Source organism: Oncorhynchus mykiss, chromosome 4 (genome assembly GCF_057628025.1).
Source record: "Oncorhynchus mykiss isolate SJ-2025 chromosome 4, ASM5762802v1, whole genome shotgun sequence".
Lineage (NCBI taxonomy): Eukaryota > Metazoa > Chordata > Actinopteri > Salmoniformes > Salmonidae > Oncorhynchus > Oncorhynchus mykiss.
The window spans coordinates 35,528,734-35,548,121 of NC_143025.1; the positions used below are offsets into that span (position 1 = coordinate 35,528,734).

The 19,388-nt window shown below is 43.4% G+C and overlaps 1 protein-coding gene across 1 annotated transcript; it reads right to left on the reverse strand.

The window, feature by feature from the left end:
* Positions 1 to 442: 442 nt before the first annotated feature.
* On the reverse strand, positions 443 to 18,467 carry LOC110521741 (uncharacterized). The gene is made up of 5 exons (XM_021599567.3): positions 16,822 to 18,467; positions 14,853 to 15,046; positions 14,495 to 14,639; positions 13,916 to 14,221; positions 443 to 2,483 (listed from the first exon to the last, which is right to left on the reverse strand). The coding sequence occupies exons 1-5, from the start codon at positions 18,376 to 18,378 to the stop codon at positions 2,322 to 2,324; spliced, it is 2,364 nt and encodes a 787-aa protein (XP_021455242.3). The 5' UTR covers positions 18,379 to 18,467; the 3' UTR covers positions 443 to 2,321.
* Positions 18,468 to 19,388: the final 921 nt, after the last annotated feature.

Sequence of the window (19,388 nt, forward strand, 5' to 3'; positions counted from 1 at the left end):
ATTGATTGTTGTTGTCGGTAATGTTAACAAGCGTATCATCATGTGATCATCACTCTTCCTGTTGCTGTTCCAGATCAAAGACAACCCCCTCCCTCCTCTGACAGCTCGTCAAATCCAGGAAGACAAAAGCAATTCTGAATAATTGAGATTCATAAATTGCTCATGCATATTCATGAACTACTTCCTCTTAAAATCTGAAGCAAGTGAGATATTTACCATGGTGGTATCTAAAGTTAATGCAAACCTCCCCCTAAACTTTCCGGTTTCAATTCTACCATCAGTCTGCAGTGATGGAAGGCTCAGATTGCAAGTGTCCTCTGATCAGTGATTGGAGTGTTCCTCGCACCTGATTGCTAGAGTAAAACGGGCCTAATTAAAATAAACATTTGAGTCAATATTCTCATGATTTAGTTTCCTGAATAACAGTTAACACACACACATATTTTTGTATGAAACATTTATTAACATTTTTGTGGTACATTCATCCATACAGGTTTTCCTCTGGTGAAACAAAGGGAGACGCATTTGATACAGACCTCAAATCCTCTCTGCTGCTCTGTAACGATCATAATAAAACATGCATCAATTGAATCTCTGACAAGACACATCTCTTTTTTATCAATGTGATGAATATAAAATGTTGAAGTCTCATGAAGAACCTCTTCACAATTCCATTTTCATGACAAGTTAAAGACTTAAAACTGGGAAAACCATATTTTTGGTTTACAACATTTTCTAGAAGAAAAACTTCCATAAGTGTCTCATAATAATAACTGTAGCTTCACGGAACCACATATGACCTTTTATCTATTTAGTTTAGGCTGGGTTAGATTTCCCAGACAAGGATGGTTGTGCTTGTTTGCACTTGTGCTTTTTAACAGTCAACTGCATATCTTCCATATTCATCAGTGACGTTTCTCAGCTGTTGAGTTTCAGTCATGACCGCATCCCATTTCTATGACTATTTACATTATTGTAAGAATCTGAATGAATTCTAATTCCAATGAATTATTATGACACTATGAAACAATAATCCTACATGAAAACACGAGTAGTACTATGACAGTGCTGATGTTGCTGCTCTCTGTGTGCTCTAGGTCCCTGCTCGAAGGGAGAGAGGTGCCCGTCACTAGGCAAGTTTCCATTGATCCATCTGTAATGGAAACGGCAGTTGTAGGATACCTTTTTTTCCCCGAAAGATCTAATACATTTATTCCATTCGAGGGGTGGATTTATTGTGACAAATTATGATGGAATAAATTAAGATTGCAAAGAAAATCAGAAAGGTACGCTGGGCGTGTGACATCGCGTAACTATAAAGTTCCACTCCACATTTATTTCTAAATGCCTACTGCTTGCTACATCAATTTTTCCAGCAACAAAAAATACTGTTTCTTTGCAAGTAGAGTATTGTTTTGACTTTCAACAATGCCTGAATTGCTTTACATTGGAACTTGAAGTTTCACCATGAAATGGTTTCAAATCTTAACTAGTGCAAGTTACACCCTGACACAGACCACGGCAATAAGTAGGCACATGAGAATGATAAAAATATGGCAAATATTAGTAAATTCTTGCAATCTATCCATTCTGGCTTTTGCGAGCTACCTGAGACATGAAACAGATACGTGGGCACTTTATTAATGCACAATTTGCCAAAATTGATATTTTAAAACCCTTCAACAACCTCATTACATCTAGCTGTTTTTATCAACACAAGACAGTTCAATGTAAATGCACCGGGACGGGCAATTGTTGCATCTACTTCCTATGCAATCTTTCTAAATGTCAACAAAAAAATGACTGTACAAGTTAATGGAAACCTAGCTAGTGTCTAGCTGTGTACCGCCAGGTTAGTGACTTCCATGGTTCATGGCGGATAGGTCATAGTTATACTGCGCTCCTATTGGTGTAGGTAAGATCACCATCACCGACATAGCACCGACTATGTAAAAAAAAAAAAAAAAAAAAAAAAAAAATCGGTTTACACTAGTTACCACAGCCACAAAGTAAGAATTGTCTATATAGTAAAAATGAATGAAAACAAAAATGTGCTTTTTTGTCTTAACTTAAGGTTAGAGTTAGGCTTATGGTTAGCAGTGTGGTTAAGGTTAGGGTTATGTTTAAAATCACATAATTTAAGAGAAATTGTAGAATTAGGCGGGGTTTATGAATTTGTGGCTGTCGTAACTAGCGACGACCCTGCAAATCTAAAACAAACTTCAGGTCAGACTCTCTTGGTGTTCCCTTGGAGATGGAGGCATGGCTTTCAGCTCCCCTCCTGACCAATCATCCACTGTTACCCCTGACCCGGGCAGGGCTTAGTCCAGTGCTTCCTGTTTGATGCAGATGAGGGTGGGGCCACACTGTCCGTTGCTCTTCCCCTCCCTGCGTAGGACGTACTCGCTGAAATGGGAGGAGTCTATTCCTCCACCACATGCCCCTGCTATCTCGAACCCTCTCTGCTGCAACCTCTCCAATACCTGTCAATCAAACACATATGCATTACAGACACCGCACACAAAAACACACACTTTTGTGGTCAGAAGTAATTTCAGAAAGAAGGCTCTGATTCAGGGTTGATAGTCATACAAGAATACAGTCGGTGGAAGAAAACCAACGTGTGTAATGTGCAAATGTGTTACTAACAATAGCACAAACAGTGCCCAAAATTATAAACACAACATGCAAAGTGTTATACTCACAAAAAGCTTATTTTCCTCAAATTGTGTGCACTCATTTGTTTACATCCATGGTAGAAGGGACTTCTCCTTTTATAAGATAATCCACCACCTGACAGGTGAAGAAGCTGATTAAACAGCATGATCATTACAAAGGTGCACCTTGTGCTGGAGACAATAAAGTCCACTCTAAAATGTGCAGTTTTGTCACACAACACAATGCCACAGATGTCTCAAGTTTTGAGGTAGCGTGCAATTTGCATGCTGACTGCAGGTATGTCCAACAGAATTGTTGCTAGAGAATGATGATTTATCTACTATATGCCACCTCTATTGCCATTTTAGAGAATTTGGCAGTACATCCAACCGACCTTACAACCACAGACCATGCGTAACCACACCAGTCCAGGACCTCCACATCTGGCTTCTTCACCTGCAGGATCGTCTGAGACCAGCCACCCAGAAGCTGAAACTGTGGGTTTGCAAAACCGAAGAATTTCTACACAAACTGTCAGAAAACGTCTCAGGGAAGCTCAACTGCGTGGTCGTCCTCCTCACCAGAGTCTTGACCTGACTGGAGTTCGGCGTCATAGCCAACTTTACTGGGAAAATGCTCACCTTAGAAGGCACGTTGGAGAAGTGTGCTCTTCAGGGAGGAATCACGGTTTCAACTGTACCAGGCAGATGGCAGACAAAGTGTAGTGTGTGGGTGAGAGGTTAGCTGATGTCAACGTTGTGAACAGAGTGCCCCGTGGTGGGGTTATGGAATGGCCAGGCATAAGCTATGGACAACAAACACAATTCCATTTTATCGATGGCAATTTGAATGCACCGATATACCGAGATGAGATCCTGAGGCCCATTGTCATGCCATTCATCCACCGCCATCACCTCATAATTCAGCATGATAATGCACAGCCCCATGTCACAAGGATTTGTACACAATTCCTGGATGCTAAGAATGTCGCAGTTCTTCCATGGCCTGAACAATCAACATACATGTCACCCATTGAGCATGTTTGGGACGCTCTGGATCGACGTGTACAACAACGTGTTCCAGTTCCGGCAATTTCCAGCAACTTCCCACAGCCATTGAAGAAGAGTGGGACAACAATCCACAGGCCACAATCAATAGCCTGATCAACTCTATGTGAAGGAGATGTGTCGCGCTGCATGAGGCAAATAGTGGTCACACCAGATAATGACTGGTTTTCTGATCAAGGCCCTTACTTAAAAAATATATATTTGTGACCAACACATGCATATACACTATATATACAAAAGAATGTGGACACCCCTTCAAATGAGTGGATTTGGCTATTTCAGCCACACCCATTGTTGACAGGTGTGTAAAATCGAGCTCACAGCCATGCAATCTCGATAGACAAACATTGGCAGTAGAATAGCTTTACTGAAGAGCTCAGTGACTTTCAATGTGGCACCGTCATAGGATGCCACCTTTCCAACAAGTCAGTTCATCAAATTTCTGCCCTGCTAGAGCTGCCCTGGTCAACTGTAAGTGCCTTTATTGTGAAGTCTAGGAGAAACAACGGCTCAGCCATGAAGTGGTAGGCCACACAAGCTCACAGAATGGGACCACCGAGTGCTGAAGCATGTAGCATGTAAAAATCCTCTGTCCTCGGTTGCGACACTCACTATCGAGTTCCAAACTGCCGCTGGAAGCAACGTTAGCACAACTGTTAGTCGGGAGCTTCATGAAATGGGTTTCCATGGCCGAGCAGCAGCACACAAGCCTAAGATCACCATGTGCAATGCCAAGCATCAGCTGGAGTGGTGTAAAGCTCACTGCCATTGGACTCTGGAGTAGTGTAAAAGCGTCAACTGGAGTGATGAATCACGCTTCACCACCTGGCAGTCCGATGGACGAATCTGGGATTGGCAGATGCCAGATTGGTGTGGAAGAACTTGACTGGCGTGCACAGAGCCCTGCCTTCAACCCCATCAAACACCATTGGGATGAATTGGAACACCGACTGCGAGCCAGTCCTAATCGCCCAACATCAGTGCGAGACCTCACTAATGTTCTTATGGATGAATGGAAGCAAGTCCCTGCAACAATGTTCCAACATCTAGTGGAAAGCCTTCCCAGAAGAGTGGAGGCTATTAGCAGCAAAGGGGGACAAACTCCATATTAATGCCTATGATTTTGGAAGGAGATGTTCTACGAGCAGTTTTCCACATACTTTTGGTCATGTAGTGTGTTATTCCCAGTCATGTGTGACCTATAGATGAAGGCCTAATTATTTTGATCGACTGATTTCTTTATATGAACTGTAACTCAGTAAAATCTTTGAAATTGTTGCATATTGCATTTATATTTTTGTTCAGTGTATATTCAAAAATATATTTTAAAATATATGTTGCCATGTATTTTCATGAATGGAAAATGTAGCTTTTTACCTTACATACTGTAGCTCACTATCAAAATAAATGCATAAAACTACAAAGTGCAGCACTAAATCACAACAGCATGCTGTGGTGCAGTTTTAATGAATAACTCATGACTGAGAGAAATTGAAGATAAAAATATTGTGGGTGCTGTTTTGTTAGACTTCAGTGCGGCTTTTGACAATATCGATCAGTCTGCTGCTGGAAAAACGTATGTGTTATGGCTTTACACCTCCTGCTATATTGTGGATAAAGAGTTACCTGTCTAACAGAACACAGAGGGTGTTCTTTCATGGGAGCCTCAACAGCATAATCCAGGTAGAATCAGAAATTCCCCAAGGCAGCTGTTTAGGTTCCTTACTTTTAAAAATCTTTACTAACGACATGCTTTGAGTAAAGTCAGTGTGTTTATGTATGCAGATGACTCAACACTATACGTGTCAGCTACTACAGCGACTGAAATGACTGCAACACTTATCACAGCCAACCTAACCTGCAGTTAGTTTCAGACTGGGTGGCAAGGAATAAGTTAGTCCTAAATATTTCAAAAACTAAACTCATTTTATTTGGGACAAATAAAGCTAACCCTGGATGGTAAACTGTCATGGTCAAAACATATTGATACAACAGTAGCTAAGACGGGGAGAAGTCTGTCCATAATAAAGCATTACAGTGCCTTCTTCACAACACTATCAACAAGACAGGTCCGACAATCCCTAGTTTTGTCGCACCTGGACTACTGTTCAGTAGAGTGGTCAGGTCCCACAAAGATGGACGTAGGAAAATTACAATTGGCTCAGAACAGGGCAGCACGGTTGGCCCTTAAAAGTATACTGGGAGCTAACTTTAATGATATGCATGTCAGTCTCTCAAGGCTCAAAGTGAAAGCGAGATTGACTTCATCACTACTTGTTTTTGTAAGAAGTGTTGACACGCTGAATGTCCCGAGCTGTCTGTTTAACCTACTAGCACACAGCTCGGACACCCATGCATACCCCACAAGACATGCCACCAGAGGTTTCTTCACAATTTCCAAGTCCAGAACAGACTATGGGAGGAGTACAGTACTACATAAAAAAACTGGTAAACATACACCTTATGGAACAGAAGGGACTGTGAAGAGGCACACACAAAGGTACAGACACACGCATACGCACTGTACACACACGTACATTGTAATATTGCATTATGTTGGTATTATACACTTTGTATTATAGATATGTAGCGGTGTAATAACGTTATAATGTTTTATCTTTTGTTTTAGATGCAATGTATGTACCCTAATGTGTTTGGACCCCAAGAAGAGTAATGGAAATCCCTAATAAATACAAACACAAATGACTGACAAATAAAAGTGTGCTTTCAATACTCTTTATTTTTTGCTCAAATAGCTTGGTCCATTGTTGAATTGTGTCACTGGGAGGTGGAATCTGAAACACAAATTATAATATACAAATTACCTCTGTGCAGTTAACATCTGTATTTAAACATCAAATTGATACAATGCAGATTCCTTCACCTCCAGTTGACATGTTCAGACTCACAAGTTGAGAGTTACCCCGTGGATAATGCAGAGACAGAGTCAGTGAAATGCTTCCACATAAGATGAAGAATTAGGGGTTAATGTTCATGAACATCAAATTGATACTTACCATGCAGATTCCTTCACCTCCAGTTGACATGTTCAGACTCACAAGTTGAGAGTTACCCCGTGGATAATGCAGAGACAGAGTCAGTGAAATGCTTCCACATAAGATGAAGAATTAGGGGTTAATGTTCATGAACATCAAATTGATACTTACCATGCAGATTCCTTTACCTTCAGTGTCCATTGCAAACTCACAAACTGAAAGTTACCCTGTGGATAATTTAGAGACAGAGAGTCAGTGAAACACTTCTACACAAGATGAAGAATAAATAAGGGGTTAATGTTCATGAACAAATTTTAATTTAATTGGGAACTAGCTAGTTAAATGTTCCCATTGACTACTTACATTGGCTGTCCATAGGCAGTTGAGGCTCCAGACCGGAAGGATAACGGATAATGTTTCGCTAGAGATAATCTAGCAAGTATCAGAGACACCCAACCCTCACTAAAGCCAGCTAAGCTAGCTAGTTAGCAAACACCACAATGCTTGGTTGTCCAATAACATTTAATAATAGCTTTGGCAATTAAATAAAAAAAATAATACATACGGTGCATTCGGAAAGTATTCATACCCCTTGACTTTTTCAACATTTTGTGAAGTTACAGCCTTATTCTAAAATAGATTTTTTTTCAAACCCAGCAATCTACACACAATACCAAAGTGAAAACGTTTTTTTTTTGTGCAAATGTTTTACAAATAAAAAACAAAGTATTCAGACCCTTTGAGACTCGAAATATGAGACTCGAAATTGAGCTGTGCATTCTGTTTCCATTGATCGTCATTTAGATGTTCCTACAACTTGATTGGAGTCCACCTGTGGTAAATTCAATTAATTGGACATGATTTGGAAAGGCACATACCTGTCTATATAAGGTCCAACAGTTGACAGGACTGTGTTGAAGCACAGATCCGGGGAAGGGTACAAAAAAATGTCTGCAGGATTGAAGGTCACCAAGAACACAGTGGCCTCCATCATTCTTAAATGGAAGAAGTTTGGAACCACCAAGGCTATTCCTAGAACTGTCTGCCCGGCCAAACTGAGCATTCAGTGGAGAAAGGCCTTGGTCAAGGAGGTGACCAAGAACCAGACGGTCACTCTGACAGAGCTCCAGCGTACCTCTGTGGAAATGGGACAACCTTCCAGAAGGACAACGTTCTTCGGCGTTACTCTGGACCCTGATCTCTCTTTTGAAGAACATATCAAGACCATTTCAAGGACAGCTTTTTTCCGTCTACGTAACATTGCAAAAATCTGAAACTTTCTGTCCAAAAATGATGTAGAAAAATTCATCCATGCTTTTGTCACTTCTAGGTTAGACCACTGCAATGCTCTACTTTTCGGCTACCCGGGTAAAGCACTAAATAAACTTCAGTTAGTGCTAAATACGGCTGCTAGAATCCTGACTAGAACCAAAAAATGTGATCATATTACTCCAGTGCTAGCCTCCCTACACTGGCTTCCTGTCAAAGCAAGGGCTGATTTCAAGGTTTTACTGCTAACCTACAAAGCATTACATGGGCTTGCTCCTACCTATCTCTCTGATTTGGTCCTCCCGTACATACCTACACGTACGCTACGGTCACAAGACACAGGCCTCCTAATTGTCCCTAGAATTTCTAAGCAAACAGCTGGAGGCAGGGCTTTCTCCTATAGAGCTCCATTTTTATGGAACGGTCTGCCTACCCATGTCAGAGACGCAAACTCGGTCTCAACCTTTAAGTCTTTACTGAAGACTCATCTCTTCAGTGGGTCATATGATTGAGTGTTGTCTGGCCCAGGAGTGGGAAGGTGAACGGAAAGGCTCTGGAGCAACGAACCGCCCTTGCTGTCTCTGCCTGGCCGGTTCCCATCTTTCCACTGGGATTCTCTGCCTCTAACCCTATTACAGGGGTTGAGTCACTGGCTTACTGGGGCTCTCTCATACCGTCCCTGGGAGGGGTGCGTCACCTGAGTGGGTTGAGTCACTGATGTGATCATCCTGTCTGGGTTGTGCCGTGGCGGAGATCTTTGTGGGCTATACTCAGCCTTGTCTCAGGATGGTAAGTTGGTGGTTGAAGATATCCCTCTAGTGGTGTGGGGGCTGTGCTTTGGCAAAGTGGGTGGGGTTATATCCTTCCTGTTTGGCCCTGTCCGGGGGTGTCCTCGGATGGGACCACAGTGTCTCCTGACCCCTCCTGTCTCAGCCTCCAGTATTTATGCTGCTGTAGTTTATGTGTCGGGGGGCTAGGGTCAGTTTGTTATATCTGGAGTACTTCTCCTGTCCTATTCGGTGTCCTGTGTGAATTTAAGTGTGCTCTCTCTAATTCTCTCTTTCTCTCTTTCTTTCTCTCTCTCGGAGGACCTGAGCCCTAGGACCATGCCTCAGGACTACCTGACATGATGACTCCTTGCTGTCCCTAGTCCATCTGGCCGTGCTGCTGCTCCAGTTTCAACTGTTCTGCCTTATTATTATTCGACCATGCTGGTCATTAATGAACATTTGAATATCTTGGCCATGTTCTGTTATAATCTCCACCCGGCACAGCCAGAAGAGGACTGGCCACCCCACATAGCCTGGTTCCTCTCTAGGTTTCTTCCTAGGTTTTGGCCTTTCTAGGGAGAAGCCACCGTGCTTCTACACCTGCATTGCTTGCTGTTTGGGGTTTTAGGCTGGGTTTCTGTACAGCACTTTGAGATATCAGCTGATGTACGAAGGGCTATATAAATCAATTTGATTTGACAACCATCTCTGCAGCACTCCATCAATCAGGTCGTTATGGTAGAGTGGCCAAACGAAAACCACTCCTCAGTAAAAGGCACATGACAGCCCACTTGGAGTTTGCCAAAAAGCACCTAAAGACTCTCTGACCATGATAAAAAATAATCTCTGGTCTGATGAAAACAAAATTGAACTCTTTGGCCTGAATGCCAAGCATCACGCCTGGAGGAAACCTGGCATCATCCCTACGGTGAAGCATGGTGGTGGCAGCATCATGCTGTGGGGATGTTTTTCAGCAGCAGGGACTGGGAGACTAGTCAGGATTGAGGCAAAAATTAACGGAACAAAGTACAGCAATTTACATTTTTTTATTTAACCAGGCAAGTCAGTTAAGAACAAATTCTTATTTACAATGATGGCCTACCTCAGCCAAGATGATGCTGGGCCAATTGTGTGCCACCCTATGGGACTCCCAATCATGGCCAGATGTGATGCAGCCTGGATTCAAACCAGGTACTGCAGTGAAGCCTCCTGCACTGAGATGCAGTGTCTTAGACCACTGCGCCACACGGGAGCCTCAGAAGCAAGATCCTTGATGAAAACCTGCTCCAGAGTGCTCAGGATCTCAGACTGGGGTGAAGATTCACCTTCCAACAGGAGAACGACACTAAGCACACAGCCAAGACAGTGCAGGAGTGGCCTCGGGACAAGTCTCTGAATGTCTTTGAGTGGCCCAGCCAGAGCCCGAATTTGAACCCGATCAAACATCTCTGGAGAGACCTGAAAATAGCTGTGCAGCAAAGCTCCCCATCCAACCTGACAGAGTGTGAGAGGATATGCAGACAAGAATGGTAGAAACTCCCCAAATTTGCTTTGTCATTATGGGGTATTGTGTGTAGATCGATGAGGAAGAAAAACAATTAAATCCATTTTAGAATAAAGCTGTAACGTAACAAAATATGGAAAAAGTCAAGGGGTCTGAATACTTTCCGAAGGCACTGTACATGACATTCACTCTACTTGGCTCTATTCCAAGACAACTCTTATCAACTTTAATTTTCAAAACAATTCTTACCTTTGGCAGTCACACTGCACATTGGTGGCAAGCTAAAAAAGGAGCTAGGTAGCTTTGTTAGCAAATTTATGAAAACTCTTGCTTGCAGTTGAAGAAATGATATTCTTCCTCTGTTACCCACCCAGTTTAAAACATATTTTAATTCAATGTTATGAACGTATAATCAAATAAAAGGCTAGTATCAACGAGAAAGCTTTTTGATGGTGGCACCTGCTCTTTTCCTTCTTCTAGAGAAAATTCTAAATTGCAATGGCTGCTCTGTCAGTTGGAGCCGGGCTTGGGAACGTTTCAAATTGTGATTGACAGCTCATGAAATCTTAAAATATATTTACAGATATGTTCTACGTTCAAGTGACTTTTCGAAATAAACACCTTATTTAAGGTACAGTGCCTTGCAAAAGTATTCACCCCCTTGGCATTTGGCCTATTTTGTTGCATTACAACCTGTAATTTAAATAGATTTTTTTATTGGGTTTCATGTAATGGACATACACAAAATAGTCCAAATTGGTGAAGTGAAATAAAAGAAAGAACAAAAAAATAAACAAATTGAACAGTGGAGCGTGCATATGTATTCACCCCCTTTGCTATCAAGCACCTAAATAAGATCTGGTGCAATCAATTATCTTCAGAAGTAACACAATTAGTTAAATAAAGTCCCCCTGTGTGCATTCTAAGTGTCAAATGATCTGTCACATGATCTCAGTATATATACAGTATAAAGGCCCCAGAGTCTGCAACACCACTGAGCAAGGGGCACCAGCAAGCAAGCCGCACTATGAAGACCAAGGAGCTCTCCAAACAGGTCAGGGACAAAGTTGTGGAGAAGTACAGATTAGAGTTGGGTTATAAAAAAATATCCAAAACTTTGAACATCCCATGGACCACCATTAAATCCATTAAAAAAAAAGAATGAATATGGCACCACAACAAACCTGCCAAGAGAGGACCGCCCACCAATACTCACGGACCAGGCAAGGAGGGCATTAATCAGAGAGGCAACAAAGAGACCAAAGATAACACTGAAGGAGCTGCAAAGCTCCACAGCGGAGATTGGAGTATCCGTCCATAGGACCACTTTAAGCTGTACACTCCACAGAGCTAGGCTTTACGGAAGAGTGTCAAGAAAAAAGCCATTGCTTAAAGAAAAAAAATAAACAAACACGTTTGGTGTTTGCCAAAAGGCATATGGGAGATTCCCCAAACATATGGAAGATGAGACTAAAATTAAGCTTTTTGGCCATCAAGGAAAATGCTATGTCTGGCGCAAACCCAACACCTCTCATCACCCGAGAACACCATCCCCACAGTGAAGCATGGTGGTGGCAGCATCATGCTGTGGGTATGCTTTTCATCGGCAGTGACTGGGAAACTGGTCAGAATTTAAAGAATGATGGATGGCACTAAATACAGGGAAATTCTTGAGGGAAACCTGTTTCAGTCTTCAAAAGATTTGAGACTGGCCCAGAGGTTCACCTTCCAGCAGGATAATGACCCTAAGCATACTGCTAATGCAACACTCGAGTGGTTTAAGGGGAAACAATGAAATGTCTTGGAATGGCCTAGTTTGCTGTACACACAGTGGAACCCATCCAACTTGAAGATGCTGGAGCAGTTTTGCCTTGAAGAATGGGCAAAAATCCCAGTGGCTAGATGTGCCACGCTTATAGAGACATACCCCAAGAGACTTGCAGCTGTAATTGCTGCAAAGGTGGCTCTACAAAGTACTGACCTAGGGTTAAGCATGCTCAAGTTTTCTGTTTTTTGTGTGTCTTATTTCTTGCTTGTCTCACAATTTTTTTTTTTTTTTAATCATCAATGTGGTTGGCATGTTGTGTAAATAACATTATACAAACCCCCCAAAAATCTATTTTAATTCCAGGTTGTAAGGCAACAATGCCAAGGGGGGTGAATACTTTCGCAAGCCATTGTAACATATAGACATTTATCATCGGATAGAGAATGTTGTGAGGTGTGAGTGTGTATTTTACACATATATTTTACAAATACGTACATACTGTATATTTTATTTAGTTATATAATTGCTAAATACATTTTCCCAATATATTTAAATATTTTATTGAAATATAGTCCAATATATTATTTTTCCCTATGGGGTCACAGTTTGTTTCTGAGCAGGCAGAAGCCAGCCATCTCACTGTGTCCTTCCCTGATCTAAAAACACACATCCCCTCTCCCATGACAACTCACACATACAACACAGACAAACAGATGCAGACACAGACGCAAAAAATATATATATAATAATATTGTGTGTGTCCCAAATGGCACCCTATGTAGTGCACTATAGGCCCTTGTCAAAAGTTGTGTACTAAATAGGTAATAATGTGCCATTTGGTAGGCAGACATTCTCTCTATAGCTGCAAGATGACATTCCATTAGCATGCCCTGAAGGAGCAGCTGTTACTCTATCCTCTCTGTCTGCCTCCATCCCTGGCTCTCTCTCTCTCTCTCTTACTCTGTCGCTCTCTCCTTCTCTTTCTGTGTGACTGTCACAGGCAGTACAATAGAAACCTTTGTTTGCCTCCATCTCTCTCTCTCTCTGTTTTTCTCTCTCTCTGCCTCCTTCTGTCAGTCTCTTTCTCACTCTCACTCTCCCTCCCTCTCTCTGTGACTGTTGCTCTTTCCTACCATTCCAGCAGACCCGGTAGCCGATGGCTACATTTTTCATATCTAAACAGGATTAATCTCTCTTTCCCCTGGCTGGTCTGGCCCTGTATGATGTTATTTAAGGTTGTACTATGCTTATGCCACGGGTACTGGTTAGTGTGATGTTACGTGTACGGAGTTAAAGAGATTTTGTATACTTTTTAGCCAGTAGTTCTGAAAGTAACACTCACAAGCCAAAAGGTTTCCCAGAACATTGCGTACTACGTCACACACCGTATGTGAAGATATATACACCGCGTCATTGTGCTCTCTCTTGTTCTGCTGTGTGTGCATGATGTGCCTCTTGCTAGCTGTCACTCAAATGGCGAGGGGCTGAAGCTCATTGGTTGAACTCAAATTGCCAGGGGGCTGGCCCACGTGGGAGAAAATGTAGAAAAAATGGCGCAGCACAGCTTCCAGAAAAAGGGTTGTTTTCAAACTAGGGATTTTATGGCTAATTGAGGCAAAACAGTAACTCTGCTCATAGATTATGCATGTATGAACTACACATTGTCACATCCAGCGCAAAGATAAAAAATACTTTGTAGTTGCCAAAGTTCTGGAGCATGTCTTTAAGGCTACATACACAGAGTTGAGGTGGGTTAATGTGATATGAGTTGAGGTGACCTTATTCGTTGTGAGTTGAGGTGACGTAATCTGTTATTGTAGGATGTTGGGTAGTTATTTTCATGGTAAGCAGTGGTATTGATAGGGTAATGTCTGTCTTGTTACCTGTACAGAGTTGAGGTGACAGTATCCATTGAGTGGAAAGCGTATGACGTGAGTAGAGTCATGATTCCAGCCTGCGTTCATGGAGTTGCACATGACGTCCCCAACCTCTGGAAACACGTCCTCGATCAAAGCCCTCTCTCCACTCAGAGTGATCCTCTCCCCCAGCTCTGGAGCTACACGCACCACCACACACTCACACACACGCCACACACTCCTGGCCTCACGCTCACTCCTCCAGCGTTCTAACTCTGCTTGTAGTGGGGATAGCTTGAAGAACCTGGCCTCCTCATAGAGTAGATAGTACTCCTGGAACACGCACGCACGCATGCAATCACACACACACACACACACACACACACACACACACACACACACACACACACACACACACACACACACACACACACACACACACACACACACACACACACACACACACACACACACACACACACACACAGAATGATACATCAGATTATTTTAAAAAGTGAACCCACAAAGTTTCACACACTATGTTGTCAGAAATTAATTATGGATGAGGTTTTCCAGTATCTCTCACTCAGTGTCAGAGATACTCACTTTGAAGTCGTCAGGGAGGAGCAGTTTGGCCGTCCGCAGGAAGTTGAGGATGTAGCGGAATATATGGCCGTCTCGGTCTATGAAGTAGTGCTGCTTCAGACTATCTAACACTATGGGCTCTGTCCCGTTGAATAGACGACCAATCCTGGTGGAAGGTGATATCATCATTGTGATTGTCATCAGAGTGTGCATGTTCATGTTTGAGGGGATCAGTTTGAGAAAGGCAAGGCGCAGAATCGCTAATGTTGATCACATAATGAGTAGTTATTTGGAATGCAATGTCATTTGTAGATCAGTGACTGTTCAATCCACTTCAATGTAGTTGATCTCAAACACCCTATGTGTGTGTGTGTCTTACCGTGACTCGGGGTACTTGGTGAGTGTAGCCAGGCTGCTGGTGTACATGTGTCCTCCTACATCTATGTGTACAGGGGCGTTGGTCTTTGTGAGCTGGGCGGGGGTGGGGATGCCCCCGATACCCCCAGAGCCCAGTGGAGAGGCAGGGGACTGGGAGACCAGCGGCCTACTGGCCATGCTGCTATTACGGCTATCCTGGGAGACAAGAAGAAAAATAAGAAGAATACTTTATTGTCCAATGTACACAAATGTCCAACGAAAATTTGTCACACATACTGTAAACCGTTAAACACACGAGGCATTACAGAGTTCTTCCATGAGCGACCAAGTAGAGACAGGACACTAGTAAGGAGTAGTAGACTGAGACTTCATTCATACTGCGTCAACGCTTTGAGCACAGAACTCATGATGCACTGCACTGCATGACGAAGAGTGTATTTACCCTTTTCAGAGTCTGTGTGTATATCAGGGGTAGCTTTTGGTTGTGAAGAGATATCTGAGTGTAGTTAAAGGAGCTCAGAGACAGATAGGAGTCTGCCTCCTCTGCTCCTCTGCTATACAGGTGAGGTTTTGAGACAGGTGAGGACATTACCTTATCGAGGAGGGTTTAAAAACCCTTGTAAATGCTTCACGAAAATCTGCACTTCAGAAAAACTAACAAGCTATAAAGTCTACTGGTCAGCATTTACTGTGGTAAGTGCAGTGAGGGAGAAAGACAGCCATGGCCCGCAGGACAGAGTCTGCCTCTTAAAGCTGAGAACACAGTAAATAGTAAGATACTGTAGGTATACAGAGATAGAGGGAGATAAAGGGAGAGAGAGATATAGCTGATAAAGCAGAAATCAGATGAGCAGAGCTGTTGGTAATGCAGCAGACATGTCCATCTCCCCGGGACCACATAACAGGCAGGCTCATTAGAGGAATGGCTCAAAAACATGAAACTCGTAAGAGACTGGGCACACACACACACACACACACACACTCATTTTGTCATTGGATGAAAGATACTTACTTGAGACAGCCTGCCATACTTTTTTTCATTATAGTGCCTGTGTCTCAGGAAAATGTGAGCTTTAGGCGAATGGGTATAATAGATGTGTGCTGTGTGTGTGTATGTATGTGTGTGTGTGTGTGTGTGTGTGTGTGTGTGTGTGTGTGTGTGTGTGTGAGAGAGAGAGAGAGAGAGCTTGCACGCTCTGGCTCTACCCCTGCCGGCTCCACTGTGGTGCATGGTTAATAACTGTGGGCCTGTGGTGCAGTAACCCATGGCAACAGACAAAGTCCCAAAGAAAACTCACTACTGTCCTCTCCTCTGCACTCACAGGGTGCGTCCCAAATGGCACCCTAATCCCTATTTTTATTGAGCTTTTATTTAATCAGGGGAGCCCATTGAGACCAATGTCTCATTGTCAATGGTGCTCTGAGGACAACAATTTCAACATGGACATTCCAACAACAAAAAAAATCAACAACTACAGGTTACAATTTCAAAAACGACCATTTCAATACCACAATAAATGTGTACATTTAATCAAAACAAATGCAATTATCCTTTAACAAATTCAACATTAGATTCCTAAACTGAATCAAGATGCAGTTGCACTACAACCGGGAATTCGTTGCCATTTGGAATGCAAGCACAATATTCATGACCTCTTTACTAAAGCACCTAGAACACCCAAAGATAATACAAAACTCACCCTTACACAATACAAACCCACACACATCCTACAGGTCAATGCTTTCACAGTAAAGTGGAAATGATGTAAGACTCTATACACTTAAACACTTCATTAACACAGAAAATGGTGCGTGAACAAATGGCGACATAACCTATTACGCACTCATTTAATTTCCGCATTAATCTGAGGACGTTTTTGAGAGGCTGTCTATAAGTAAGGTTATCCTGCATTACATTTAAAAATGCAAAAGCATAATCTCTGTCGGTGCACTGTATGAAACTCTATTACCTGCGCGGATACCACGTCAGTCAGTAAAGGAGCGGATTGCTGACCGTGGGGCTCCTGGGGTCGGATGTCCACGGGCTCTGTACCGTCCACTATGACCACAGGGGACATTGCGCGTTCTCCGGGACGCACACAGAGCTTCTTAGGAGAAGGAGGTCCCGAAAAACCGCAAAGAGCACGAGCTTTCCTTGTTGTTCTCTGCGGCTTCAGTTCCACTGTGTCTGTGACCTGTTGGATGTACGGGATCATGAGCTGAAGATGAGACTGCACGCCACCATTAACTGTTTCCGAGGCAATCTGAAGCGACACCAACTTTGACCCTATACCGGCAATGCTGTTGAGCGTTGCTATGGAGACGGCGCCGATGCAGTGGTTGGTGTAGGTCTTTGACAGTTTGGCAGCACGCGACAGCATCTGCATCCTCGTACCAAGCAGGTTTTTACCAATGGCTTTGTTCTCATACCATGTTATGTCGCTTGTGCAGCAGTGGTCTCGTGGTCGTTGGAAGAATGCTTTGCACACTGGGTTCCGTTTCGAGACATACCTAACAAAGCTGGCATATGGACAAAACTCAGTTCCAGTCTCATACATGCGCGGCAAAGTATCTTCATCCGGGTCTGGTCTCTTTTTATTCCAACACGCGGAGCGAGACTTGTGATACGGCCCCAGTGCTTTGAAATAGATAAACTTTCTCCCATTCTCGTCTATGGCCAGGCCGAATGAATCCTCCTCCAGCTCGCGCTGATTCTCTCGCCCCCTCGTACAGAAATACATGCATGTCTCGAACCACACTTTGTTGAGCAGCCCGAACGGCGTATCGATGTTAAACACACTGGAGGTGTAGAGTTTTCTCAGGTCCGCCCGCGTGATTGCCTGTTTTTGCACCACGGGACCAGCACCCTGCTCCTCCAGCTTTCTGATGACCGCGGCCAGGGTCAGGTTGGCGCTGCGTAGTTCTGGGTCTTTAGTGAGATCCAGGGTGCGACAGTACGGTGGCTCATTCAGGTAGCGGTTCAGAGAACTCCGAATGCTAATGAGGGAAGACTTGCTGTAGAGCTGGCCGCTCTTAGAGCGTGCCTCCGCGTAGAAGGACTGCAGGACCGCGCACAGCGCCTCCTTGTCCAGAGTTTCAAAGTCAGGACTTTGGGATTTCTCGCTCAGGTACTCCCGGAAGATCCGTACCGCATACCTAGTAGCCAGGCGGGTGTTTTCGCTCAGTCTGGAGCGGTCAGACGGCTGCAGGTCTCCCTCCGGATCCGAGTCCAGTTCGGGGATGTGAAACAGTCCAGGGTCCGCTCCCGGTCCCAACCCGCTGCACTGGTCCATACTACGCATAAGGACCGCTTCTGTCTCCATAGCGGAGCAGCTGCTGGGGTCTGCGCACTCTGCCTCCCACTCCAGTTCATCCTCCCCGTACTCCTCCCCGGTGATCTGTACCTCCTGGATCTCATCATCCTCCTCATCTCCGCTCCTCTCAGTCTCCGGGCAACTCATGTGCTCCTCCCGCTCTGTCCCCGCTGTGTCACTAGAGCAGTCTGCGCTGCCAGGCATTCTCGCCATATTGCAGTCTGTGTAGCAGTCCTCAGGCAGAGCGCATGCGCTATATTGGACCACAGAGATGGGAGAGCTTTGTGTTTAGTGACCTTCAGCTAGGCACGCACTCTTAAAGGTGCAGGGAGCGAGCGCTGCTAGTGGGTAAAGGGAGCGCGCTCCCAAAAAAGGCTGCAGTATTGGACTGCATATTGGACCACTCACAAGCACCATGGGATTTATCTAACAGGGTTTCAGATCTCGTTTTATTGGAAGTAACTACTGCAATATCTGACTAACACACACACACACACACACACACACACACACACACACACACACACACACACACACACACACACACACACACCTGCCTATTAGAACAGTGTTGCAAGCTCCAACAGCTTGATTTGAGAGGATGCAGCTTTAACGATCCACAGCTTCTATCTCAAGGCCATCAGACTTAAACAGCCATCACTAACATTGAGTGGCTGCTGCCAACATACTGACTCAACTCTAGCCACTTTAATAATGGAAAAATGGATGTAATCAATTTATCACTAGTCACTTTATATAATGCGCACATACCGTACATTACTCATCTCATATGTAGATACTGTACGCTAGACCATCTACTGCATCTTGCCATCTTGATGTAATTAAATGTATCACTAGCCACTTTAAACAATGCCACTTTATATATTGTTTTCATACCCTACATTATTCATCTCATAGGTATATACTGTACTCGATACCATCTACTACATCTTGCCATCTTGATGTAATGTATCACTAGCCACTTTAATGCCACTTTATATAGTGTTTTCAAACCCAACATTACTCATCTCATATGTATATACTGTACTCTATACCATCTACTCCATCTTGCCTATGTCATTCGGGCATCACTCATTCATATATTTTTATGTACATATTCGTATTCATTCCTTTACACTTGTGTGTATAAGGTAGTTGTTGTGAAATTGTTAGGTTATATTACTTGTTAGATATTACTGCATGGTCGGAACTAGAAGCACAAG